The sequence below is a fragment of the Nyctereutes procyonoides genome, unplaced genomic scaffold (assembly GCF_905146905.1).
Source record: "Nyctereutes procyonoides isolate TBG_1078 unplaced genomic scaffold, NYPRO_anot_genome, whole genome shotgun sequence".
NCBI classification, from domain to species: Eukaryota; Metazoa; Chordata; class Mammalia; order Carnivora; family Canidae; genus Nyctereutes; species Nyctereutes procyonoides.
In genome coordinates, this window is record NW_026575132.1 from 1,639,499 (window position 1) to 1,667,018 (window position 27,520).

The following is a 27,520-nucleotide window of genomic DNA, read 5'->3' on the forward strand; positions in this document are numbered from 1 at the left end:
AATGAAATAAAAATAAAGTTCTAATAGTGATATGTGATCAGGGACCCTATCATGAGGCCCTAAATCAATATCTACTGTGTTATCACCACTTCCTGTCCTATCAGAGGTGATTTAGTGATTAGGAATTTAAAAACTTGGGGCCTTGGGGGATTGATGCATGAATGAAAATCTTCAAAAGTTCAAGCTCAAATTCATTATTTTAAAAGTTGTTAAGGAAAATGATATGTTTTGGTTACTCAGCTAATGGAAAGGACCAAATGCATGGACAAAGCAACAATAACATGAAAGTCGTATATCTTTAAATCAGGTACATAGTAAGGATATGTTGAAAATTACAACGTTGAGATTTTTCATAAAAATCCTATAAGCTAGTTGCTGGGTAATCACAGGGGAAGAATGTGCCAATATTGTTTCCTGGGCAAGATATTCAAAGTCTTCCATATTCTGTCCCCAATCTACTCAATTTTGCCTCTCTCTGCTTCACATGCTTGCAAAAACAGACCCAGGAAGTCATTATTTCTGTAGTCTGGCTCTCTTACAATCCCATTCTCCTTCCCTCTCTGCTCTTCCTGCGAGGTCTTTCCTTAAAGGGGCCACAAGACTTCTCCAGACTCTCCAGTCTTCTCCCAACTGATCTTTTCAGCAATTGATTCCATGATGCCCCATATTGTGATTCCAAGCGTTCATGCTAATGTCCCTCATGTCTTTATATTTACTGTCACATTCTTTACAGGCAGGGCCCTCATATTAACATTTCTGAGAGTATCCACCATAGCTCAGTGCTGGGCATGCAGGAGGCATTTAATATAGAAGAGTTGAATGAAAGGCACTATGAGAGAAATTAGTCTTAATTAAGCAATGGTCGTGGCCCCACAAACAAATGGAAAGATAGAGCACATGCTGCCTACCTTAGCTTTACAGTGAACTGAATGAGAGTTTTAAGTACCATAGGTCTCTGTGGGTGGGTTGGCATGCATGGCTGTCGTTCAACCACAAATGAGCTAGATTAAAAGGAAATAAAGCACATCATTTGAGAACATTGAAAATATTGTCAGGCTGAAAACCACAGAGAAACAGGATGCTGTCCTCTTAAGAAATCCAAATTTTCTATACTTACAAGCTATTCAAATCTCCATTAAACTCAAATCTTTCCAAAAGCTTCTCATAAATTATTACTAGGAGATGGAAAAAAATGCCTAAAGATTGTCCCTTAAATAACAGCAGTAAATAATTCTTAATTGTTATTCTTGAGTCAAGAATAAAAGCCTATTTTTATCAAACTAAACATAAAAGTAAAAAGTTAATTTTTGTCATCTTTGAACTGGATATTAGAATTTCTGGTACATAGTTGTGTTTTTTTTTTCTTTAGATGAGCTTATACACATACACGTGGCTTCTACCCTTCATATCTTGGATATATACTTGAGAAATCATTGAAATCTTCTTTTCTAAAATGTTAAAAATGAACTTCAGCTGGAGGTTGTGCTTGGCTTATAGAAAACTGAATCAGTTTTTGGGAGAAGTGATGAATAAATAGCGAAGAGCAGAAATGTTTCTGGAACTCTTGGAGCCTCAATTCACTTTACCTTGAGGCTCACTGTTTAACACATCCCTACCCTGCTTCACCTTAACACCAAAACCCCAGCCAGGATATCCTTACAACCCCATAGGATGGAGGCTGCCATGACGCATTTAAATTTACTTACTTCTTAAAAAGGTTGTAGATCAAGAAGGTGACTCTTTCTAGCAGATGTGCTCTTTGCATGGGGATGGGGTCCCCTTCGTAGGTCATTTTAGTAGACTGTTCCTCTAATTTCTCCAATTGCCTTCTGAGTTGGAACAGGCTTTCCGCCAACAGTGTAAAGCTATTGAACATCAAATGAAAATCAGCAGATGGTTTCCCCACTTAACAATCTACCGTTTTAACTGTTAACTGCATTAGCAAAAAATAAATTCCTAAATAATTATTCAATTAACAAAATCATTCACTTAATTCCATTAAAGGTTAGTGACAGTTCTTTATGTTTATTTCTCTAATCCCTTCTTTCTTCTGAGACGTACGATACATGGAAAATGTTTTCAATGTTTTGTCATTGATACCTGTAGTAATAAACATCATTTATAAAATTTTGTCAACTCTGGAATCGAATCCCTTTTAACAGTTGTTTTAAAAGTCTGTTAAACATATATACGGTACTCAGTAATGGGTAAAGAAAGAGCAAATTTAAAACTTTAAAGATACATGATATGAAGAATGTTGTGTAAGAATACTAAAGAACAAAAACCATATGAAATGGACTCCCTTCCCCAATGTTTTTACAAATCCTAAGTATTAGCCAAAAATTATCTGCCTAGAGAAAGGTATGGGCTTAGAGTGTTACTCACTGTGTGGTGATTTCACCTTGGAAATGGAGGTGGGAACTTGGGCCTGAAGTCTAGGGAAGAGATATTCCGAAGTGGACACCCAAGGGACCATTAACTAGAGAGGAGGCAGGATGTCTGGACAGACTTGGTAAGTCTGTCTGACCCTGACAGCAGCTCTTTCTACTTAAAAGTTTACTCCCTACGTAGTGCTGTGGTGGAAGGATCTGTCAACCCCCCACTGATTGTGGTATAAGCACTGTTATCTACTAGGTTCTTGATTGCTTCCTTTGTTGTTTATTATTTTTATTATTATATTATACTTTATTATTGTGTATATTACTGTTTATTATCACAGTGAGGTTAGAGAATCAAAGCATCCCTCCAAGGAAAATCAGCATGTTTTAAAAATTGCCCAATTTATTACTGTTCTTGAGAAGTAGCCCTGGCAGGGCAGAGCTTTTAGTGCCAGTGGCCCCAGTTATGATATATTTCCATCATATTGAATTGTAGCCTTTATTTTTTTAAAAGATTTTATTTATCTATTCATGAGAGACACACAGAGAGAGGCAGAGACTTAGGCAGAGGGAGAAGTAGATTCCCTCCAGGGAGCCTCATGTGGGATTCGATCCCAGGACCCTGGGATCACGCCCTAAGCCAAAGGCAGATGCTCAACTCCTTAGCCACCCAGGTGCCCTGAATTGTACCCTTTAAAAGCAATTTTAGATTTCAACTGAACTTTTCCCTTCTTTTTCATTATTTTTTTCTAAGTGTTCTTCTATCAGATAAATTTATTTTGCATTGCCGATGAAAACTTTATCAATATTTTTTCTTCTAATACAATGGGCAGTATCTGTATACGATTGCATATGTGCATGCATAGGGGATGTCATGTTGAAGTAGCCATCTGAGATTTTTCATTTAAATACAATCACTTTGTTGAAAACACAAAAAGAATGTTTAACTCCAACTTTCTTAAGATACACCTTTAAAAGCTGAGATACCTTTTTTCAAGCTTTTGAAGCTACTGCTTCTTATGTCCTTAGAGAAAGTTGTACTCATTGCTGGTTTCAAAAATTCATTGGAGTCTTTTAGGGTTAATTTAGTATATGAGAGAACTAAGCAATTCTTATGCCTTCTATAGATTTCTATAGATGCTTTATTTTTTGCCCCAAGGGAATACAATTAAAAATATGTATACAGGGGATCCCTGGGTGGCTCAGAGGTTTAGTGCTGCCTTCCGCCCAGGGTATGATCCTGGAGCCCTGGGATCAAGTCCCACGTTGGGCTCCCTGCAGGGAGCCTGCTTCTTCCTCTGCCTGTCACTGCCCCCCTCTCTCTCTCTCTATGTCTCTCATGAATAAATAAATAAAATCTTAAAAAAAGTACGTATACATCTATTTGTTCTCAGCTGTGGAGTTCCCAGCTGCTAATAAGCCATCAATAAACTGAATTAATTTATGTTTTGGTCTAAGCCTGCCTTCTCTGGCTGAGCGACACTGAAGTTTTGTACTTCCTGTGGTTTTCTCTAGAAACTAAAGTCAATTTGTTTTACCAGTTTTGAAGCTGGTCGAGCCCATTGTGGAGTGGCCCTCCAATGCAGGCGATCTGTTGTCGCCTCTTCCAGTCCTGCAACTCTTCCATTAGCATGCTGTTCATTAGTAAGTCGGTTTCATTTACTATTTGTGTCATCTTACTGAGGGCTTCCTAAAAACAAAGGTGACTACTGAAAAGATTTTCATGAGATACAACCAACATCACTCATAATTCAATCCGGAAACAATCTGTCTGACCTGGGGGATAAATGCTTGGTTAAAATTGTCACCAAAAACAAAAAACAAAAACAAAAACAATAAAATAAAATCCTCACCAAATATTTTATTGGATACTACCTTCTATTTACCATAGCACTGCCCTTTCAAACTATTAAATCATTATAATTAAATGTTATAAAGAAAGAAGCATATGACCACAGTTCACAATCTCAGAACATCTCATAACATCATTTAGTATCATTTAGTACAAAACCAAATACATTGAGTTTGTAACTCTTGTGACAATATTGCATCTTCTAGTCATACATCTTCTGCTTTTTAAAAAGACATACATTAAATTGATGTTCTTATAAATATATGCATTTAAAATGTAGTGCCTAAAGTTGAGCCTCTTTGTGTTAGTCTTTTTAGGACTTTATCTGGGTTGAAGGAAGCAGAGTAGAGAAGTATAATTTTTAAAGGCCTAGGGATTAGAAGGTGTGAATTCATATCCCAATTTAGTGACAAGCCAATTGAATTTGGATAAACCACTTAACTTTGCTATACATATAGTACAGATTTGTTTAGCACAAAAGCACTAGTTCATCTTTTTATTTTTTTATATTTTTTTATTATTTATTTATTTATTTATGATAGTCACAGAGAGAGAGAGAGAGAGAGGCAGAGACACAGGCAGAGGGAGATGCAGGCTCCATGCACCGGGAGCCCGATGTAGGATTCGATCCCGGGTCTCCAGGATGGCGCCCTGGGCCAAAGGCAGGCGCTAAACCGCTGCGCCACCCAGGGATCCCCACTAGTTCATCTTGCTTAAATATTTGCATGTTTAAAATCTGATATCTAACTGTTAAAGCTTATAATGTAGGGTGAAAATAAATTTTACATCTATTTGTGCTCACACAAATTTCTGCACAAAAAAATGAAGCTGAGCTTTTAGAAATAAACACTTGATTTATCAGTGACTGCTCAAATTTCAATTGCATTTATTTTCAAGGAGATAGAGAAAGTTGAAATAGAAATGTTTCTCCTCTTTTAAAATATTTCATTGAGCCAGAAAAAATTTCCTTTCCTTGAAAGGAGATTAGATTGAACGTGTTCAGTTGTCAATGAACTACCCTGCAATCTATGAAATTATTTAGCATGAGGCCATTTTTCAGAGTGGAAACTGGAACACTGCTTTTTTCTAGTAAAATTTTAGTAGCCATCAAGTAATATTTTAATTATACATGTGTAGCAGAACCCACATCAACATATTAAGTACACAAACTAAAACAGTCACGTCTGAGATCGTGGTAAATAAAAACTGGGTAAAATGTTCTCCTTGGAATTAATGGTAGCTACAGTGAATGTACTGCATAAACAAGATAAACTCTACAGAGGGCCAGCTTTGTAAACTTAGGAAGAGAAGCATGGCAAACAGGATGGCACTCTTCCTAGAAACATTGCCATTTATTCATTCAGCTCAAATAGAACTGAATGAATCCAAAAGCTTGATTCTTTTCAGTAGGAGCAGCAAATATAGGAAAAGGAGAAAGATAGGCAAAAGGTCAAATTAAAGTTCTTCACTAACCTTTCTCTTGAAGTCGAGACTGTTAAGCATTTCTTGCAGAGTCAAAACTTCCTGATTCATTAGGGCGTTGTTCTTGTCCCCCTGATCTGTGAAGGAAAAGAGATAAGATGTAGAGTCTTCTCCGAGGCATAGCTCTCGGTCCTTTGGAGATGAGCTTGAGAGTAAGTCCCTATCTGCTCATTTGCCAGGAAAGATCACTTCCAAGCAAGCCAGGGAGGAGCTTTCTACCTTACAGACCTTGACACAAGACCATTCTTCACACCATGGTTTTTTCTGGGATGGGGACAGAGGTAAAAATATTTTTGAAATGCATTCCTTTTTAGATACTTCTACGTTGATGACAACCCCAACGGGATGGCCCAAGTAGGAAAGGAAAGGAGCCTGTCTTTGTGCTTATTATTAAATCATATTTGACTCCTGCTGACCCCTTTACCCACATGTTTCCACTCTACTTTTTATCCAGGAATTACGGAAAACTGCCTGGAAGGGTCGCAGTTTTATCTACTTAGTCTCATGAATTGATAAAGACTAAATCCTTTGCTTTCCTTTTTTTTTTCCTTTGCAAAATGGGCTGGCCTCACAATAAAACTAGAAGTACAAAGTAAGAAAAATTTCTGACTGATAAAACCCCAAATAGTTTATCTTCTTAAATGGGAGATGTGCAATAAACGTTATATTATTTAACTTGAACATTTAACTTTATTGGTTTATAGCAAGTGATTGTCTATACCAACCACTGCTGTCTAGGAGTGTCCTGCAACTCTGAACATTTTAAATATCATTTCACTGAAGTCAATACATCTTGAAGGGGCCAGGAGAACAAATCATTCCTAATCTATGCCAAACAAGATTCCTATCCTAACATCCCCGCTTTTAAATCTGAGATGAAAGTTAATCATCCATTTCCTTCCAGATAAATCCTAAACTAACATTTCAACGGTTAAAGATGCTTCTGTAAATAAAAGATTTCTATCCAGTTTGTTTTTTTAATTATTTTAAAATAATTTTAGAATTACAAAAGAGTTGTAAAAATAGTTCCCATTTGCCCTTTATCCAGCTTCCTTTAATTTCTTACAGAAGCATAGCACAATTATCGAAGCCAGCGAATTAATATTGATACAACCCTATTAACTAATCTAGATCTAATTGGAATTTCTTTATTGTCCCACTAATGGCAACAAACTTCAAATGATCAATCCTGTTACTTGTAAATTGTAGGCCTTGTAAATATTCTCATTCTTCCTTTCCATTACTTTTTTCTCTTTCTTTCCATTTAAAAAAAACTCCATCTAATTGTAAACAAACTCAATGTTCAACCACAGAAAGACAAATAATTGCAGTGTCATTTTGTCATTTATACAATTACTGAAATTATGTCTGAACATTTTTTATGATTTGGGAAAATACTTAAAACTTTAGAATGCAATACACAAAACTATGTAAAGGATTATCTCAAATTTTTTTTGCAACTAGATATATATGTATTTGAACATATAGGGAAAAAGCTGGAAGGAGATAAACTAACATTTTGACAGCGTTTATCTGGAATTTTAGTGGAATTTTGTGTGACTTTTTATTTTTTAATGCTTTTGTCTATTTTCCAAATTTCTTACAGTGAATCACATTTCTACTTACAATTTTTTAAATTATTATTATTTTTTAAAGGATGCTCTATGCCAGTGTGGGGCTTGAACTCATGAACCTGAGATCAAGAATTGTGGGCTCTATTGACTGAGCCAGCCAGGCGCCTCACATTTCTATTTACGATCTTAAAAATTATAATAAAAAACTCACCTAGGGATGACATTAGTAATTTCCTGATCATACTAGGCAACTATCATTACTTCTGTTGGGCGTGATAATGATATTTTGATTCTATAGGAGAATGTTTTTAGGTTTTGGAGATGCATGCCAAAGTAGGAGTGACTTCTCATGAGCTTTATAATTTATTTTAAATTGGTTGGTAATATGTATATATATTTATATTTATATTTATATTTATATTTATATTTATATTTATATTGAGAGAAAAGGAGGACTCACAATACTCCTGCACTATCTCTTCAAAACAAAAACAAATGTACTTCACTTAGAGAAGTAGGTCAATTTATCAATTTTGTCAGTGAAGAGGAAATTCTAGTCATGTTGTCTTTATGTCCCTAAGTAGAATTATAGACAAAATAAAAGCTTACCCATTGTCTGGATTGTTTTATACCTGTAGTCAAATTCATCTTGTAGGTCTTCTAAATATTTGGTGTCTTGTTCTGTCATCTTTTTACAAAAGAAAACATACTCTGTTCTAATTAAGCATGTCAGTGAAACATCATCACAGTAATTCTTTTTTTTAAAAAAAAAGATTTTATTTATTTATTCATGACAGACACAAAGACAGAGGCAGAGATACAGGCAGAGGGAGAAGCAGGCTCCCCACGGGTCTCGGTCCTGGGAGCCCGGGGTCACGCCTGGAGCCTAAGGCAGATGCTCAACCAATGAGCCACCCAGGCGTCCCCATCGGTATTTCAAAATGCACAGTTTGGCGCTTCCAGCCTCCCATCACATCCTGGCCTAAGTGTATAGAAACTACATTTCTAAAGAGCTATGCCCATGAAGGTTGACTAGCGCTAGAAGAACCATACTAAATTTGCTCTTCCATTTGCTTTTCCTGATTATTTGGAAATCTTTCAGCATCTTGCCTCTTACGTGTCATTTGGTACTAAATGAGAAATCTCATTAGAGATTACTAATATCTTTTGTTGCTTGAGAATATGGATACGTTTTCCCTTTGAGTTCCATATAACTATATTAACGTACCAACTATCTTCTCACTTAAAGTCTCTATTCTAGTCTGCTGTAGTTTATGGCAATTCAGTCTACATTTTTCCTCCCTGTTTCTTAGAAAAATATCTATGTTTCCTCTACGTGTCCTGTCTGTTTCTGTTTTGAGATTTCAATTTGCTCTTCTCCAGACCTGGTGTCCTCTCTGTGTTCAGACATAACAGACATTAAGTGCCAAGATCTGGGCTAAAGGCTTTTCTTCTATCACCTCATGTAGTCCTCACAACAATCCTGTGCTGGGGGTCACCTTCACTTTTACAGATGAAAATAGAGACTTACGGATGCAAAGGTTTAGAGGCCTCAGGTTTGGTGGAGTAGGCCCAGTCTCCAGTAAATTGAATATGTAAAGCTCCCCTCAAAGAAATCGTTCATAATATGAACATAGTGTGTGAGAGATACTGATTATCAAATTGCCCTACGATTTCTGTATGGACTAACTTTGGGTCTATAAGAAAAAGGTGCACAGCTAGATGTATGGGGGCGGTGGCGAGCCTTGCTAGGGGTCTATGAGATCACTCACCTGCACGCTATTTTTAATGGCAGCTACTTTGTGCTCCACATTCCTCTGCCTTTCTGAAACTGAAGAACTTTGTAAAGATTTCTCCAGAGGTCCCTGGAAAAAGAATGTCTTGATATTTCAATGATGCTAATAAAAGAAGTTTATGATAAATGTAGTATACCTTGAACTGAGGTTTGAGTTCATATGATATGGAATACCATACAGCCATTAAAAAGTATACTTTAGAAAAATATTTAATGACATTTAAAGTGGAATTAAGTTGTTAAGAAATAGAGCAAATTATAAAAACATATATTTATGAACCATCTTCCATATATATATATGTGTATGTATAAATATATGGATATATGTCTAGACAAGTAAACTCAAGTACATATGACTGGAAGAACATACATACCAAAACGTTATCATTATGTAAGTGAAATTACAGATGATTTTATGGCTTAAACTTCTTTTCTTAATTTTCTATACCAGACCTATGTTACTTTTGTAATTCTATAAAATGAATACATGTAATTTAAAAATGAAACTACATTAGACTGGACTTAAATTCAGGATTAGGGATGTTGAATCTGCTAGAATGAGACTTACTTTTACAACTGGAACTGGAACAAAGGGAGTTTACCAAAGAATATTTTAAAATGTTAGTCTGGTTAAATAGAAACTCTAACCAACTCTTCCAAGCACCATTTCTTGGTCATTCAAGTAATCTAACATTGAGTGTTTTTGGATATAGAGACACTGATTGTGTCCTTAGGTATCAAGTTACATTGATACCCAGATGAGAGAAAGTCGGCAACCCCTCTACCTTAGAGTTCAGTGAGGAGCTCTGGACGGTTAGAAAGGCGGGCGACTTGACTGAGCAAATCAGTGGAAGACCCTCAAGTAGAAACAATGTGCTTGGCGGTCAATCAAATGTTCTTTCAACTACACCACACTCTTCAGATTGGAAAAAATATAAAATCCCTCTCTCTCATTTCAGCTTCCATTATTTCTCTCTCTCTCTCTGAGAGATACAAATATATATATATATTTCCACATATTTGTGTATTGGTTTGAAGGTTTGAAAATCACAAACCAGTGCTCCTCTTGTGGTAGCATGTGGTACTGGCAGATTATTTGTAGCTTCTAATTTGACTGCTATCTGACATTTGAAGACAACACACACACACACACACACACACACACACTCTAAAATGACTGGAGATAAGAGGATATATGTGAGAATATCACATATTAGTAGTAACAGCATCTTAATTTTTACCTAAAAAGCACTAAATCAAACTATCTTTATTTTAGAAGCACTATACTTTAGATTTTAAATCAAATAAAAATGATACGATCCTTCACCTAAAAAAATGAAGAACAAATTGTTAAAATTTCATACTTCTCCAAAAACAATCATAACCTGACATAACTAAGCCTAAAGATTTTTAACAGCTCAAAAAAAAAGATATTTTCTTGGACCTTTAAAAATAAATATAGTGGTGTGATCTGCTAAATTATGGAGGACTTCATCTGAAAAATCGCTTACTTACATACTCTTTCCTTTTTATAAGGATTAACTGAAAAAGTATTACCCAAAACTTCAATGATTCATCTATTTGTCTTTGATGGGGGCTCTGAATTCATTCAGGATAGTGTGACAACATATAATCTAAAATATGGCAGGGTAAAATACATTGAAACAATCAACAAGCAAGTATTTATGGAATTTCTATAAGATAACATTTTGGGTGTGGAGTAGTTTTGGACTTGTGGGGTAGGAAATCAGAAGCCATGGAAGGTTTTGAGCAAGGTCATTTCCTGAGGATAAACATGCTGAGGGAAACAAAGTCCAAATTGTAGTTAGGAATTCAGCTAGGGGGCAGTTAACTATATATGTTATTTTAAGACCATGGACCAAGAGTGTGACCAATGGAAACAGAAGAATGTATAGATAGGATTCCAGAAACAAACTCTAGAAAGACTTGGTAATTATCTCAGGATGAAGGGAGAGAAAAGGAATTACTCAGAGATGATCCTAAGACCTTGACTCCAAGTGCTTGGAAGGATGGAGGCACCATTAACATAGGTAGAAGGAGCTGGCTGGGAAGAAAAGAATGTTTCAGAAAAATTGAGTTCAGGGTCATAACAAGACCACAAGTTCAGAAAATATTACCTGAACAGGCATGTTGGCTGCAGCCAATATTCTCCTCTCTTCCCTTAAACAATTTGAAATGACCACAGCTACATGCATTGGATTTCCATGAAATTTTCCCTGAAGAAAAGTGAGCAAAAACATAAAAGCTCAAATATATACATCATAGGAGAACATCACTACTTACAAATAAAAAATAATCTCCCAATAAATATATGAAATTATTTGGGACTTGTTTCCACAATCCACTCTAAAGCCACAGAAACTTGTATTGGGAATGAAACTCCTATGTAGCATATTGCTCTCTCTTCAAAAATCATTTTACTAATTAAAAATAATTCTTGAACACCTCTGTAGGAAAGGCCCTGAACACACACCCAAGAAGATCCATTTATTTAGGGTAAGTTTTAGGTAAAAGAGTTGCTTCTTTGCAAATTATGAATCAGGGCGGCCCCAGCTGTCCACTTGTTCGCTCTGTACTTTATGGTATGCTTAAAGCACTCTTTCAGCCCCTCTTTGGTGGTGTTCATGTTGACTAGCTTTTAACTACGTGAATTTGCTGGAATAAGACTATCACACATTTCAGCAATTATATTTTTATCACATCAAGGCATATACATTTTTTATCACCCCTAAGGATGCTGCACTTGCAGCCCATGGGTTTAATTCAGCCACTAGATATGCTGTGTAAGTTAAATACCATAACCCCTTCAGAAGGAGCATGTGCACCCACAGCTGCCATCGTGCCCACCACTGAGTAACCCAGGCACTAATTTACCTACCTGCCAGGACCCTGTAGGTATTTGAGTTGTCTGAGTTTATAGGACTAATTCCAACAACACCATCATTTTAGTCAGTAGTGTTAAACTTCTTTATCAATAGACCTTTTCCAAACCAGGGTTAACAGGAGCTTAATAAATGTAGACAAATACACTTATTTAGTTTCCCTCTACCCTCCTTTCTGAAGGACATGCTAATTATCTCTGAAATGGTCAAAAGGGTCGATAACTGAAAAAATAAAGTAACAATCCATAAAGTGGAAAATTAACAATTAATCAAAAGGAAGATTATACAGATTGAACAAACTAAAGCGTCTTTCAATGGAAGCAATGAGGTTGTAAACATTTTTATGACCTTCACTGCTGCCACAATTTTCTTAGATGATGCACATTCATTAGGACTTGTATTTGTAAAACTAGGGTAAATACCAAGTTCCTGAGTTCCTACTCTTCCATATTCTACAACCTTCAAAACTCTTTTTTTCCCTCTTAAGTCAGAGAGTTCCAAAAGAAAAAACAAATGTGAATTGATAGAAGCTCATGAGGTAAAGAAATCCAAATGATCCCATTTATTGAGCAGATACACCAAATTTCCCATTTCTGCATGCTGACAATTTCAGATTCTGTCTCGTTGGAATTTGTTCCTGTTGTTAATTCTCTGATCTACTGGTGTTTTCCATATACCTTCCTATCAACTTCCTAAGAAAAACGTTTCCTCATTTTGCCTTTATTTTAAAATACTCCATTGTTAAAAATAAATGGCTTCTTCTAGGGCTCCTTTGGAGGCTCTGTTGCTCACATAAACTTGAAAACTCCTCTTCCTGTCCAAGAGCTGGAGTTCCTCTAAGACCCTGAAAATCACCATTATTCGTCCTTGTGTTTCTCACCATTATAGGAGCTTTTCCATGATCATTCAGATATTTTCTTTCAATGCTTCTCAGCCTCATTGTGCACATTTTCATTTTCCTTTCCTACCTGCACTGTTTACCTTCCCTTTGATTCAGCTTTTCCTCATGCACAGGAGCACCACTGTGTTCATCTAGGTTATCTTTTCACTTCCTTTTTGCATTTTCCCGACTTATTCCCTTACACTTAAATGTATGAGACAAAAACTTCTTAAGGAAAATTGATCATTACAGATTAAAAACCAAATTGGTGCTTTTTATTTTTGTAAATATCAAAGATGTACTCATGTTCACCTTTCAGTTATCACGTATATGGACCTCAAAAAAAAAAAAAAAGGCAACCAAAACCAAAACTAAACCAAAGCAAACCAAAACAAACCAAAACAACACCCCTGAGTGTGTGTTGGTGGGAGGAAGAGAATGTCAGAGAGAGAAAAACTGCACATTTTGTGTGTCTGTCTCATGTATGGTTAGTACATCAGTGATTTATCTTTTCCCAAGAAGCAGTGTATGGAAGTTTAGTGAAGTCAAGTGAAGTTAAACTTATTAATTCTTCCATTTATAGTTAATGCTTTTTATGACTTATGAAATCTTGCCCTAACCTGCAGTCATGGAGCTTTTTTTCCTCTGTTAAGCCTTTATAATGTTGTCTTTCGTTGTAATTCGCTTGGAGCTTGTTAATAATATGAGGTCCTTTTCACACTTTTCTTTCTTTTTTTTTCACATTTTTCTATACAGATACTCAGTTCTAAGAGTATTTATTGAACATTCTGCTTTTTCACCATGCTCTATTGGGCCAGTTCTTTCATAAATCATGTGTCCATGTGTGGATGGGTTTGCTTCTGAACTTCACTCCATCTTAGAATTCTATCTCTGTTTTGTCAACAGCTTATTTTAAATATTAGAGCTTTATAATAAGTTTTGAAGTCAAGGAGAATAGCTTTCTTTGCATGTCCCTATAAATTCTGAGAGCTACCTTGTCAACCTGCACACATATAGCCTCGTTGAGAATTTGAATGGCATGGTATCTTTAGATACATTTGGGAGACTTAGCATTCTTTATAATTATGTTCTAATCTATTTATTTGGGTCTTCTTTAATGCCTCTCTATTAAGCATTATAATTATCTATAGGGATCTTACCTATTTTTTATTAGGTTTATTTCCATATAATTGGTATTTCGATAACAGAATAAATGGTATCTTTTTTTCCTAATTGTTTTTGCTGCATGTAGAAATATATTTGACTTCCATTTATTGATTTTGAAACTATCAACTTTGCTAAACTCTTGACTCTAATAATGAGTTTTTTTTTAAGATTTATTTATTCATGAGAGACACAGAGAGAGGCAGAGACACAGGCAGAGGGAGAAGCAGGCTCCATGCAGGGAGCCCGACATGGGACTCGATCCCAGGACTCCAGGATCATGCTCTGGGTTGAAGGCAGGCGCTTAACCTCTGAGCCATCCAGGTGTCCCTAATAATGAGTTTTTAATATCTCTTAACAATTCTAACAGTTTATATGTAGACTATCTTGAATTTTCTATTTACACAAATCATATCTTGTATGAATATTGATAACATTTTTCTCCCTTTTCTAACATCTAACTTGCATCAGAAATTTTACCTTCATCCTAAGTCTTATTTAGAAATGTATTGGTTAATTTCCAAACATAAGGGTTTTCTACTTATCTGTTTTTTAACTGATTTTTTTAAAAGCTTTTTATTTTTATTTTTTCTTATTTGAAGGAGAGAGAGCATGCAAGTGGGGGGTTAGGAGCAGAGGTAGAGAGAGAATCTTAAGCAGGCTCCATGCCCAGCATGGAGCCCAATGTGGGGCTCCATCTCAAGACTCAGAGATCATGACCTGAGCAGAAACCAAGAGTCAGATGCTTAACCAACTGAGCAACCCAGGTGCCCCTTAACTGTTTTTTTTTTTAAATAGATTTAAAAATTCTAATCAGAGATTATGTTCTGAGTGACTTCAGCCACTTAGAATTTGCTGAGAATTGCTTTGTGGCCCAGCAGATGGACCTTTTGTAAGCTTGTGGAGAAGCAGTTGTTCAGTGCAAAATGTCTTATACAGGATCATTAACCCAAGTTTGTTCATTGTTTTGTTCAAATTTCTGCATCCTTGTGGATTTTTTCCCTAGTTAATTTTATCAGTTATTGAAAAGAGGCACATTAAAAAGGCACAGTTATGAAAGAGGCACATTAAAATCTATTCTGTGGATTTTTCTCCTTGTGGTGCTGTCATACACATTCAGACTTATATATTACCAGTGAGTCAAACCTTCCATTTCTGTGAACTGAACTTTAATGATGCTCTTAGCTTTGAAACAAAAATATAAACTATGACATAATGCTTTTTTATCACTTGGAATTTTTATTTCATACTTATGGAAAGAACTGGATTTATTTCTACAGAGATATAATACTTAAAATCACATATCAGGGGCATCTGGGGGGTTCAGTGGTTGAGCAGCTGCCTTTGGCTCAGGGCGTGATCCCTGGGTCCTGGGATGGACTCCCACTTCGGGCTCCCCACATGGAGCCTGCTTCTCCTTCTGCCTATGTCTCTGCCTCTCTCTCTCTCTCTCTCTCTCTGTCTCATGAATAGATAAATAAATCTTTAAAAAATTTTTTTAAAAAAATCGCATATCAGTACTGTGTATATATAAAAAGGGTAAATACATATGAAGTAAATTGGTTAATGCATTCCAAAACCTCTTCACATATTTAGAATTCAAATTTTTTGAATCTCTTCAACTTAGAGTCTTTGGCATTCATATTTTTCAGTAAAATAATGTCCTCTAGGATGTCAAGAATGTCGGTGATGCAGCATTTCTTTAAAGTGTGCACAACTGGGGATCCCTGGGTGGCTCAGTGGTTTGGGGCCTGCCTTCGGCCCAGGGCGTGATCCTGGAGTCCCGGGATTGAGTCCTGCATCGGGCTCCCAGCATAGAACCTGCTTCTCCCTCTGCCTGTGTCTCTGCCTCTCTCTCTCTCTCTCTCTCTCATAAATTTAAAAAAATCTTTAAAGTGTGCACAACTACTGTCTCCATTCTGTAAATTCTGATGCTAGCGCTTTCTTGATCTTATCAGAAGTTCTTAGTAGAAAATTTTCAGACAAAAACGAGGACTCAGATTCACACTCTGTCTGCAAATGGTCCTTATATGGTTTGTTGACAGAAACACTGAGGGATCGTAGTGGCCTATCATGCCATCATGATTAACAACCATATCACTATACTTTTAGATGAAATTATTATTTAAGTGTTCAGAAATATGTCCATAAAATCACTGAGGACCAGAATCTATAGTAGGTTCCTGGGAGTCTATTCCAGAAGCCTTCTAACCAGTCCTCTATCAGCTCAACCACTACCCGTACTCTTTGGATCCACTCCTAATAATATCTTTGAAGAAGTTATTATTCTTAGACATTGTTTAAATTAAATTAAATATGGCAGTAACTTCAGCAATTGGCAGTTATAAGATTACAGTGACATACTGCTTGCCATAACTCAAACTCAGACTCCAAAGATCCTTTTGTGTTGACAGTGTAATATTAAGTCTCATCAAAGAAAACAAATTCCCATCCCAGGCATTATTTATTTGATTAAGCACATATTTAACTTTTTCCTTCATGGCATAGTGGAAGTTAAATGCATTCTGTTCCAAATCAGGAGGAAGTTTCTGACAAATAGATATCATACATCTTACACATAGTTCCTTGCAACACATGATTCATTTACTCAAGTTTCCTATTGCACGGAGATTTCATTCACCTATTGTGAGGAATCTGGCAATTTCTCTTGCCACTACTGCTTTGTGTATGATAGGCAATCCTTTTGCATGAATCTCAGTAATAAAATATAACACAATTTCTTCTGCCTGTGTGCATCTTTCTTCCTTTCTTACATCCTATAAAGGACTTTACTGTTACTTTCCATGAAAATATGGAATTTAGGATCATCCATCCAGTGACAAATAATTTGCTTAACAAATATCAAATTTATACCCTGCTGATTTGTTCCCATCCCATTCTGCATACATGATAGCTATTCGTTTCAGTCTTAAATCAGTATTATATTGATGACACTTTAAACAGCAATTAAACTCAACATATGCTACGCCGACAGTGCACATTATTCAACCGAAGTGACAACACAAATAGCTGTGACCAAATTTCACATCATAGGCAACGACAATGACATTGCATTTGCCACCTGACAACAGTAAGTAAGAGATGCTATTGATTAGAAGAAGCATTTTCATTTCAGAGATTAAAATGCTAAAAAAGGTGTCTTAGAATTGATAAATAAGCTGTTTTATTCTTTTTTTTTGCTACTTTATGCTAACTTCTTTGGCTTTCCTTCAAATTCTTCTCCTGCCCTTCCATCTGATTTCTAATTTTGACTTGTCACTAGTGACTAGTTCATCTGTTTTTTTCTCCCAAATGGTCCAAGGAGTACCAGAATCAGAGGTAAAGGATATGAGAAGTCTTGCTCAAAATAATCTCCTCCACTCAGGTGGCACAGAATCAGATTTTACAACTAGACATTCACTCTTTTGAGTTATTTCTCCAAGGATCCCCTTTAAAATGCAAACACATGAGGAAGAGTCAACACTATATTTAATTAATTTCCTCTGCACTGTGCAAGAATGATCAGATGTTGCTTTCTGGCTGCCGGGACTTGGCAACTGCAGGATGAAAGTGATGGGTCCCAGGACAAATTTCAGAGGAGTCTTGAATGAGGGAGTCTATAGTAGTCAATGGGGACGTGGGATTCTGAAGAAACATGTAACCAACAAAATTCCAGTACAAAAAGTGTAATTGGGAGTTGATCCCCAAAAACACAGTTATGGGAGGGAGGATAAGTGAGACGAAGAAAAGAAGGCATCCAAAGGGGGGGTGTTATCATGTCATTGTCTAACATGGGCTGGGAGGCAGTGTAGAACATGTGACAGAGCTATCTATCCAAGGGTTTTGGGAAATGGAGTATGTTTACACCAACTGTAGTCTTCATTAGCCCTGAAGCAAAAGAAATGTAGATGCTGGCATTTCAGAACATTGAACGAAAATGATGAGGCCCAAGGGGATATGGAAGGGCACCCCCTGCCTCTGCTACACCAGCTCTTCTCCCCACAGGTGACTTCTCATTGTTTTTAACTACTCACAACCATACTACACCGAAATGTTGACACTTCTTCTTTTATGGTGTCTCTGGGATGTGACACAGTCGTCTCCAATTACGGAGTAAAATGTTTTCATTCACATTTTTATTGGCAATATGCACCCTACTGCACACTTCTGGTTGCCAATTAGCTCTCTCCCCTTTTATCCTCCCAAATACTGCTGTTTGATTATTTTTATCCTTGCCCAAAACACACTGGCCAGTTTCTACTTGACAATATGCTCTCTCAGCATCAGCCTTTTACTATTTCTTTCCCTTTATTTTGAGCACATGCTTTTTCATAATGGTTTCTACCTAGTATTTCCTCATGAGAGTCATAAGAGCAAGTCTAGGATGGGGAAAAACCCAGTAATTTGAGCATGAGCTGATCTGGTCATCTTAAGGTTGATTTAGATGTAGAATGACCCGTCTAAGAGACTTAGAAGACAATTATCCTTTACGGTAATTGAAGCCACCATGAGACACCACTACACTATCTTTTGGAAAGGTTAAATCCAAAACACATGCTACACCAAACACCAATGAGGGTGTGGTGCAATGGGAGCTTTCAAATGGTAGAGCCACTTTGGGAGATAGTTTGGCAGTTCCTCACAAAGTCAAACATACTCCTACCATACAATCCAGCAGTCAGGCTCCTAGGTATTTACCCACATGAATTAAAAACTTATGTTCACAGAAAAACTAGCATACAAATGTGTCTAGCGATTTTACTCCTAATTATCAAAACTTGGAAGCAACCAAGATGTACATCAATAGTGAATGGATAAACAAACTGGTACATCTCTAGGACGGAATAGGACTCAGTGGTAAAATGAAATGAGCTGTCGAGCTACACAAAGAGGAAACCATTGCTGAATGAAAGAAGCCAATATAAAAAGGCTGTGTCTGTACTATGAAGACAGTGAAAGCATCAGTGGTTGCCCAGAGCTGGGGGGCAGGGACCGAGGGAGAGATGCACAGGGGGCGCGTGGGGGGCTCTTAGGGCACAGGGCCTCTTCTGTAGAGGCTGCAGTGGCGGATACCTGGCCGTACAGTCAGCCCTAAGGTAAACCACGGACTTTAACACTGTATTATTGATTCCTCCGTTGGAACAAAGGCACCACGGAGAACACAAGATACTAATGCAGGGGGGCTTCTGGCAGCGGGGAGGGAGGCTGAGGGAGTGATGGGAACTCTTTGCGCTTCCCGCTCAGTTTTTCTGTAAACTCAAGGCAGCTCCAGAAAATCAAGCCTATTTTTAAAATCATCTTATGGAAGCCACAGTTCTCACTTATCCTTATGCTATTTCTCTGGCCAGGAGTGAACAAATTTCAAATGAATAGAATTTACCTGCCTTTCTTGCTCAGTCAGCCTTAAATACTCTCGTCACCACATAGATTTTCTTGATAAAGCATGAGGTAGAGAGTCTCCACGGATAGAAATGATTAATGCCTTAGTTCTACTTACTTTCTATTAACAGAAGGAGTTTTCTTTGTTGCCTCTTGGGGGTGTTAGGAGAGTTTAAAGCTCACAAATGGCCAAATAGAAGATGAAAATCTTCCAATTGGTTTCACAGAAATGAAAGAAAAGACTGGTTATAAAGACAATGAAGACTGAGTTATGTTCTAGGAAATGCATTTAACATGAATATAAGCTCCAGAAAAAAGAAGACTATGTATTTGGGGCTTTCAGGACAATAGGCTGTAGGGACTTTCTTGTCATTTCTTTAGAACTAACTTTTGCATGCACATAAATACATAAAAGCTTCTTTGAATAAAAAAAACCCCACAAGCTAGCAATTAGAATAATAATAATGATATAATGCTTTCACTTGAGCATAATTCATGCCATCTTTGGAAGAAAAGAACACCACACTATCTCAGCATAGGAAAAAACACGGAAGGAACACATCAAACTGTCATTAATGATTATCCTTGGGGAAATGGGAAGGGGGGATGGAAATTTTCACTTTTACCTCAATTCTTCAGCATTATTAGAATTTTTTTTAAAGATTTTATTTATTCATTCATGAGAGACACACAGAGAGAGGTAGAGACATAGGAAGAGGGAGAAGCAGGCTCCCCAGTGAATTAAAGAATAGCAACTATTTTATCTTATTTATGTATTTTTTGTAACTATTTTATATATACTTAGAGTTTATATACATACATAGTTTGTTTGTAGTTTGTCTGGAAAGTCAAGGTTATAAAGTCTCATTTTTATGCCTAAAATCACCCAATCATTAAACTCACTGCTGCTACTATAATAAGAAAAGTTGTTTTTTCCCTTATATTTTCTAACTATATTTCTTTTGGCTCCTCTACCTATTTTTAAAATGTAGTGAATTAAAGCAAAATGGGGAGCCTGATGCGGGACTCGATCCCAGGACCCCGGGATCACGACCTGAGCCAAAGGCAGATGCTCAACTGCTCAGCCACCCAGGTATCCTGGCATTACTAGAATTTTTAAAATAATTAAGCATGTGTCATTTTTAAAATTAAAACTAAACACGAAGTGATAAATTGTATGTACATTCTTCATATAAGATCTTTCTCTTTGCTTGATTTAGGCAAAGGTTTTTGTAAAAGATGAATGTTGGCTTTGAAACTTTGAAAGGAGGAAAAGAGAGTTTGGCGCCTAGTAGATCATTATGACGACCAAAATTCAATGCTCCTTGGCAATTCACAGCCTTGGAATTAAGAGATAAATGAACTGCTTAACTCAAAATGACAGCAAGAACACAAGGTAGATGTTAACAAACTCCACTTACCATTTATATATTTGAACATAATAATAATAATGGAACCTGCCATTTGCCGACTACCTATTATATGCAAGGGGCTTTACAAGCTTTGTTTTTAATACTGACAATAGCCTGCAAGGTACATATTAGGAAGCTCAGGGTTATGTCTTTTCTGAAAAGTCATAGAACTAGGAAGTGAGGGAGAAGAAACCCTTCAAATCTAGGTGCATTTTATTTAATTTATGACCTTACCAAATCATTACTGCCTTTAAAAAAATGTACTCCCCCTTTATTTAACCAAAACCCTTGAGCCACAGATGCATTTAATTTTATTTTTCCCTGGAAATTATAATACTTTCTATGATAAATCTGTTCAAGGACTAACCATTCTTTTTTTTTAATTTTTAATTTTTTATTTATTTATGATAGTCACACACACACACACACACAGAGAGGCAGAGACACAGGCAGAGGGAGAAGCAGGCTCCATGCACTGGGAGCCCGATGTGGGATCCGGGTCTCCAGGATCGCGCCCTGGGCCAAAGGCAGGCGCCAAACTGCTGTGCCACCCAGGGATCCCAAGGACTAACCATTTTTTATGGAACCTCAGGATAGCTAGCTGCAGTGGTAAAAACAAAGCAACCAACAGAAAAGGAGCATGTGTTTGATTACAAAATTATTCAATCACTTCCTGAGACAACTGAGGTCTTAATACCTCTGGCAGTTATAGTTACTTTAGAGAGAGGCAATCTGCCATGGACCCTGGGTGTCCCCTGCACAATCTTGCTGGATATGGCAAGAGTGCAAGACCCAGACCATTCTTTACTCATTTTTCAGATTTGTATTTGCAGCAAGCAACCTTAAATGAGGTAAAGTCTCCCCACCGAGCCCAGGTGAAGGGCAGGCTTGCTTCTTGCTACCTATCAGAATAGTGAATTCCTGAAGTTCAGTATTCTTCTCCTGTAACACAATCCACTGAGTGTGCAGACACCTCTGAGGAGCCCACTGCATCACCCTAGCAACTCAGGGTACATGGAGAACCAATACAAATGGTCATGAAGCTCAGACTACTGCTTTTGTGATGAATAATAATGATCCAGAGACATGTCTTTTTCTAGCAGCCCTGAAAACAATACAAGATCACTTGTTAGCTTGAAAGGAAGGAAAGGAGGTAAGGAGGACCCTGTGCACATCCTGGTACCTACTTGTGTTATAAAACATCTCACACAGCATTTCCATGATTTATTTCTATATCTGATTCCCCATCTAGACTCTGCATCTGTCAAAAAGCAGGGCTTGGTCTTCTTCAAGACTAATCTGGAAATAACTGTCACCTTGTAGGATCTTCATAATGCATGCTGAATGATCAACAGTGGGGTGAATAAATTACGATAATCTCCTCCTGAGATAATAACAGAAAAAGCCTATTATTCAACCTCTATGTTGGTAAAGGCCTATGTCTTGTTGTTGTTGTTGTTGTTGTTGTTAGAGACGGCAAGAGGGACAGAAGAAGAGGGAGAGAGAATCTTAAGCAGGCTCCATGTCCAGCACAGAGCCTGGGGTGGAGGCTTAATCTCTCAGCCCTGAAATCATGACCTAAGTCAAAATCAAGAGTTGGATGCATAACTGACTGAGTTGGATGCAAAAGCCCCTCAGGTACCCCCAGGCCTCTCTCTTTAAATCCTTCTGGAGATTTTGTTAGTCATGTGTCCCCAGTAGCCAGAAAGATGAAACTGGAGTCTTGAGATTGCTTGGAAGAGGATAGCAGGTATGAAATATTGCCAGAGATGGCAACTTTGCTTCTCAAAGGCCTGATGGGATTCTCACTTGGTTGACAGGTAGTGAGGCTGCTTTGGGGAGACTTGAACCATGAGGGTTGTCCCCCAGGGCATGGGGGTTCACACCCAAGCTGAGGCTCCTGCTTTCTGTAAGGTAAGACATCTTTTATTGATGGTAAAGGAATCAGTGTCCTGTGCTTATGTCTAATGATATCCTTTGGTCACCCTTTCACCTGTACTCTTGTGATAACAAGGACACATTATCCTAATTACAGAGTATTAAGACAAAAGTATAAAGACAGGAAAATGGAATATTAAGTGTAAATCTTGGTAAGGAAGGCATCACACATCTCTCTTGCTGAGTAAATAACTGTATGTACAGCAAAAACAAGAGACTCTAATAAAAGTCTAGCTAGAATGCATAATCAAGATGACATGTTTTTTTTCCCCCCTATACTGGCCATAACTCTCTACAACAGGAAATGGGGAAAATGTTACAATCAGAATAATATGAAAAATAATTTTTAAAACTTAGGAATAAATTCAACAAGAAAGGTTCAAGTCATATGAGTTAAACTAGCACCATATTGAAGAATTTAATCAAGATCTAAAAGGGGATAAATTAAAAACATAACACAGGATAAAACAGAATTCCAGGGTGTGATATATAGTAACATAAAAATGTTAATTGTCCCAAAATGAATACACATATTTAATGCAATTTAAGTTAGACTCCCAAGAGTTGCTTTCAGAGGGTTTGGGTTGAAGGGAAGAGTCAATAACTTTAAAATGAAAGAAATGTTGCACAACAGTTAAGAAACTGCAAAAGCTAGTTTTTTAGTGCTTAAAATATGTCAGGAAATTTTCTAAGTGTTTTATGTTTTGCTTCATTTAATCTTCACAACAACTGTGATACATAGGATTATCCCAATTTACAGATAGGTAAACTGAGATAATGAGCAGCAACTTGAAGCCAGGATTCAATTTGACACCAGCGTGTGTGCTTCCAATCAACCACCAGGTCACGGTCTCCAAGTTGGAGGGAGGAGGATTTCCCATACAAGATACTGACGTATACTATGAAGGGTGGTACATTTCTAATTCATAAATACACATTATAATCAATACTACTGACATTTAACGAATTAGCAGAACACACCAGAGAGTGATGGAAAATTATCATTTGTGAAAATTAAAATATGAAAGGTGGTATTTTTCAGTTCAGTGGGGGAAAATGATTACTTAAAAAAATCTTGCTGGTATACTTGCTTATCAATCCAGAAGAAAAAAGCTGGATTTCTCTATGAATAATTCTATCTAGACTGAAGTCTTAATTTAAAAAAAAATGTTAGAGTAAAATTTAGGAAAACATGTATAATTTAAGAGTTGGGAGATTTTTAGCAATGGCAGGATCCCCAGAAACTATATTCAAAAAGATGAATTTTTCACTACATTTGAAAACTTTTTGTATGGAAAAATATGTCATAAAGCCAAAAGACACATGGTAGTCTGAGAAAAATATCAATAAATCATATGAAAGAGCTATTTTACATGAAAGATATTTTTTTAATATTAAAAATTTTTATTAAAGTATAATTAGCATAGTGTTATATTAGTTTCAAGTGTATGGTACGTTTCAACAATTCTGTGTATTTTCCAGCACTCATCACAATAAATGTACTCTATTTCAACACCTTCACACACACACACACACACACACACACACACACACACACACACACACACACTTTCCCTTTGGCAACTATCAGTTTATTTGTATTTAAGAGTCTGGTTTTTTTGTCTCTTTTGTTCATTTTCTTTTTTGTTTCTTAAATTCCACATAAGAACAAAATCATACAGTATTTGTCTTTCTTTGACTTATTTCACTTAACATTATACCCTATTGCAAATGGCAAGATCTCAATTGTTTTCCATGGTTGAGTAATATTTCATTGTATATTTATACCACATTTTCTTTATCCATTCTTCTATGGATGGACACTTGGGATGCATCCATATCCTGGCTATTAAAAATAATGCTGCAATAAACAAAGGGGTGCATACATCTTTTTGAATTAGTGTTTTCATTCTCTTTGGGTAAATATCCAGTAGCAATATTACTGGATTATATCACACTTCTAATTTTAATTTTTTGAGCAACCTCCGGACTGTTTTCCATTGTGGCTGCACCAAATTACATTCTCACTAACACTGCACAAGGATTTCTTTTTCTCCACATCCTCATGAACATTTGTTGTTTCTTGACAGGTGTGAGGTGACATCTCATTGTGGTTTTGACTTGCATTTCCCTGATTAGTGATGCTGAGCATCTTTTCAATGTATCTGTTGGTCATCTGCATATCTTCTTTGGAAACATGTCTATTCTGGTCCTCTGCCCATTTTTAAATTGGATTTATTTGTTTTTTTGGTGTTGAGTTTTGTAAGTTCTTTATATATTTTTGATATTAACCCCTTGTCAGATTTATCATTTACAAGCATCTTCTTCTATTCAGTAGGTTCCCTGGTTGATGGTTTCCTTGCTGAAAAGATTTTTATTTTAATGTAGTCCCAATAGTTTAATTTGTTTTTGTTTCCCTTGCCTCAGGAAACATATCTAGAAAAATGTTTCTACAGTTGATGCCAAAGAAATTACTGCCTATGTTCTCTTCTCAGAATTTTATGGTTTCAGGTCTCACATTTAGGTCTTGTATACATTTTGTATTTTTGTGTGTGGTGTAAGAAAGTGGCCCAGTTTCATTCTTTTGTGTGTACCTGTCCAGTTTCCCCAGCACCGTTAATAAAAAAAAAAAGACTATCTTTTCTCCACTGTATCTTTTTGACTCCTTTGTCAAAGATTGACTATATGAGCATGGGTTTATTTCTAATATATAAAGAATCCTTTGAAATTGATGAGAAAGCCTACTAGAAGAAAGTAAATAAGAGACTGACAAAAGAGCACATCCAAAGAACTAATAAATTTGAGAAAGGATGCCCAGCCTCAGTCAGAGAAAAGCAAAAGTAAGATAGTAAGAGAGATTATTTCTCAACAATCAGGGAGGCAAAAATGAAAATGAATAAAATACCTACTGCTAATGGAGATGGGGAGAGAGGGTCCTCATATCCTCATACACTTTACTGATGTCAACTTTATAACCCATTTTGGAAAGCAATCTGACACTATCACCTAAAATTTTAAGTCCTTATGCCTTTGACTAGCAAGCCCATTTCTAGGAATCCATCCCGTAAAAAGACAAGCACTAGCCTGTAAGAATGCATGCACAAGGTTGTTTGTTTCGACACTGTTTATGATAGAGAAAAACTGGAAGCAAAGTGCTTGCTCACCTGACGGGAATGGCTCAATAAACTGTGGCACAGCCACTCCACAGACCGTTTGCTACCGTTAAAATCTAGAGGCTTCTCTGATGGAAACTTCGGAAAGTAACAAAACTTCATTTTTGCAAATGACAAAAATCTTGACTTCCTCACTTATAAAACTCCATAACGACAGACAATATATAGGGGGATAAATTGTACATTCTCCTATTTTATTTAAGTAATCAAGTACAGGTATGGACGAGCACACATTGGTTAACAATGATATACTTGGGGGTGATGGCATGGATGGAAATAAGAGAAAAAAGAAAAAAAAGTTTGCAATAAAAAGGCTGCACGTATAATACCGAATTTATGGTAAATCACTTGTGTGTATTCAGTAAAAGCATGAAAAGACAGTGACCAAAATGTTCATGGTGATTATCTTATTTTGATGGAATTTCAGGGGATTTTTAGTTTCTTCTTAGACTTTTCATTGTTGTTTGAGTATTTACAAAGATTTGCATTATTAAGCAATTGGAAAACGTTTTAAAACTATTTTTATAATAAAAATTCCATTAGTAAAAACTTATATTAATTTACATATTGTGCAAAACTTAGAAAATTAGAACTCCTAAAGCAAGAAGTGGAAAAATTATTCCAATCCGAAAAAATAAAACCATCTCTGAAGAAGGTTGACATTTACAAAGCAGCTCTCAAAGTGTCCCTGTACATTTTCCATTGAACAAAAATCCACAATCTCTTTACAACTGTAGCGGAGGTATTACTACAACTTAACCAGCACCTGAGAGAAATGGAAACAGAAAAATTGCTAATAGTTCATAAATAATGGAAAGTGAGTGCACAAATGATCTATAACTCAACCGTGAATATAAGGCCAGGTCACAGATGCATTTCTAAAACAATGAATCCTACTGTTGGTTTATAGATACCCAGGGCGACACTTGAAAAGTGGTCTTTAGAGTGGCCTAAAATGCAAGCCACACCAACACCTTTATGCTTAAAGTAGCTTTTTCTCTCAGAGCACCTCTAGAAAAGATGCTAACCAGGTAAAATTTGTCTCTTGGTGACCAGCTCTGGCTTTCAGGACTATTTCCACTTCCAGCTTCTAGCAAAATGTATGATCTCATTCCCTTAGTTCCTTGATCAGTTAGAGCTAATTCTAGTCACTTTCTCCTATCATCTTGGATGCAAAATCCTGTTAGGCTGTATGGGTTTCTATATGTTATTGCCTCAGGGCCTTGATCACTTGACATGCTAAACCAGCAGCATTTGTACAAGGCCTTTATGGAGACATGGTTTACCCAGAAGAATGCCCTGGAAAGTCCTCAGGATTTGAGGTCAGAAGTCAGGATTTTACCCGAGTCTTGCCATTAACTATGACATTAAAAAACAAAAACAAAAAAACCCCTGTGTTACCTCTCTTGAGCCTTGATTTCCTCCCCCATAAAATCTGTACCTTTTCTCTCCTAGGTTGTGAGAATCAAGTGGGATGCTGGTAAGATCACACTCAGTCATTAAACAAAGGTCATTTATGTTTTTCTCTGACTGCAGACACAAAATACCCTTTGAAGAAAAATTTAAAGTGGAAAACTCAGTAAGAAAATA

General features: G+C 36.6%; 1 protein-coding gene across 4 annotated transcripts in view; it reads right to left on the reverse strand.

Moving 5' to 3' along the window:
• The window catches only part of STAT4 (signal transducer and activator of transcription 4), a 95,054-nt gene that overhangs the window by 29,725 nt on the left and 37,809 nt on the right, over nucleotides 1–27,520 (reverse strand). For 3 of the 4 annotated variants that reach the window (XM_055345694.1, XM_055345693.1, XM_055345696.1), the window contains 7 exons: nucleotides 11,220–11,318; nucleotides 9,059–9,151; nucleotides 7,896–7,974; nucleotides 5,704–5,789; nucleotides 3,917–4,068; nucleotides 1,707–1,865; nucleotides 909–1,001 (listed from right to left, as the gene is read on the reverse strand). In XM_055345694.1, the coding sequence (XP_055201669.1) occupies nucleotides 909–1,001; nucleotides 1,707–1,865; nucleotides 3,917–4,068; nucleotides 5,704–5,789; nucleotides 7,896–7,974; nucleotides 9,059–9,151; nucleotides 11,220–11,318 (761 nt within the window). The remainder of the gene's footprint in view (nucleotides 1–908; nucleotides 1,002–1,706; nucleotides 1,866–3,916; nucleotides 4,069–5,703; nucleotides 5,790–7,895; nucleotides 7,975–9,058; nucleotides 9,152–11,219; nucleotides 11,319–27,520) is intronic. The other variant, XM_055345695.1, reaches the window with a different exon arrangement.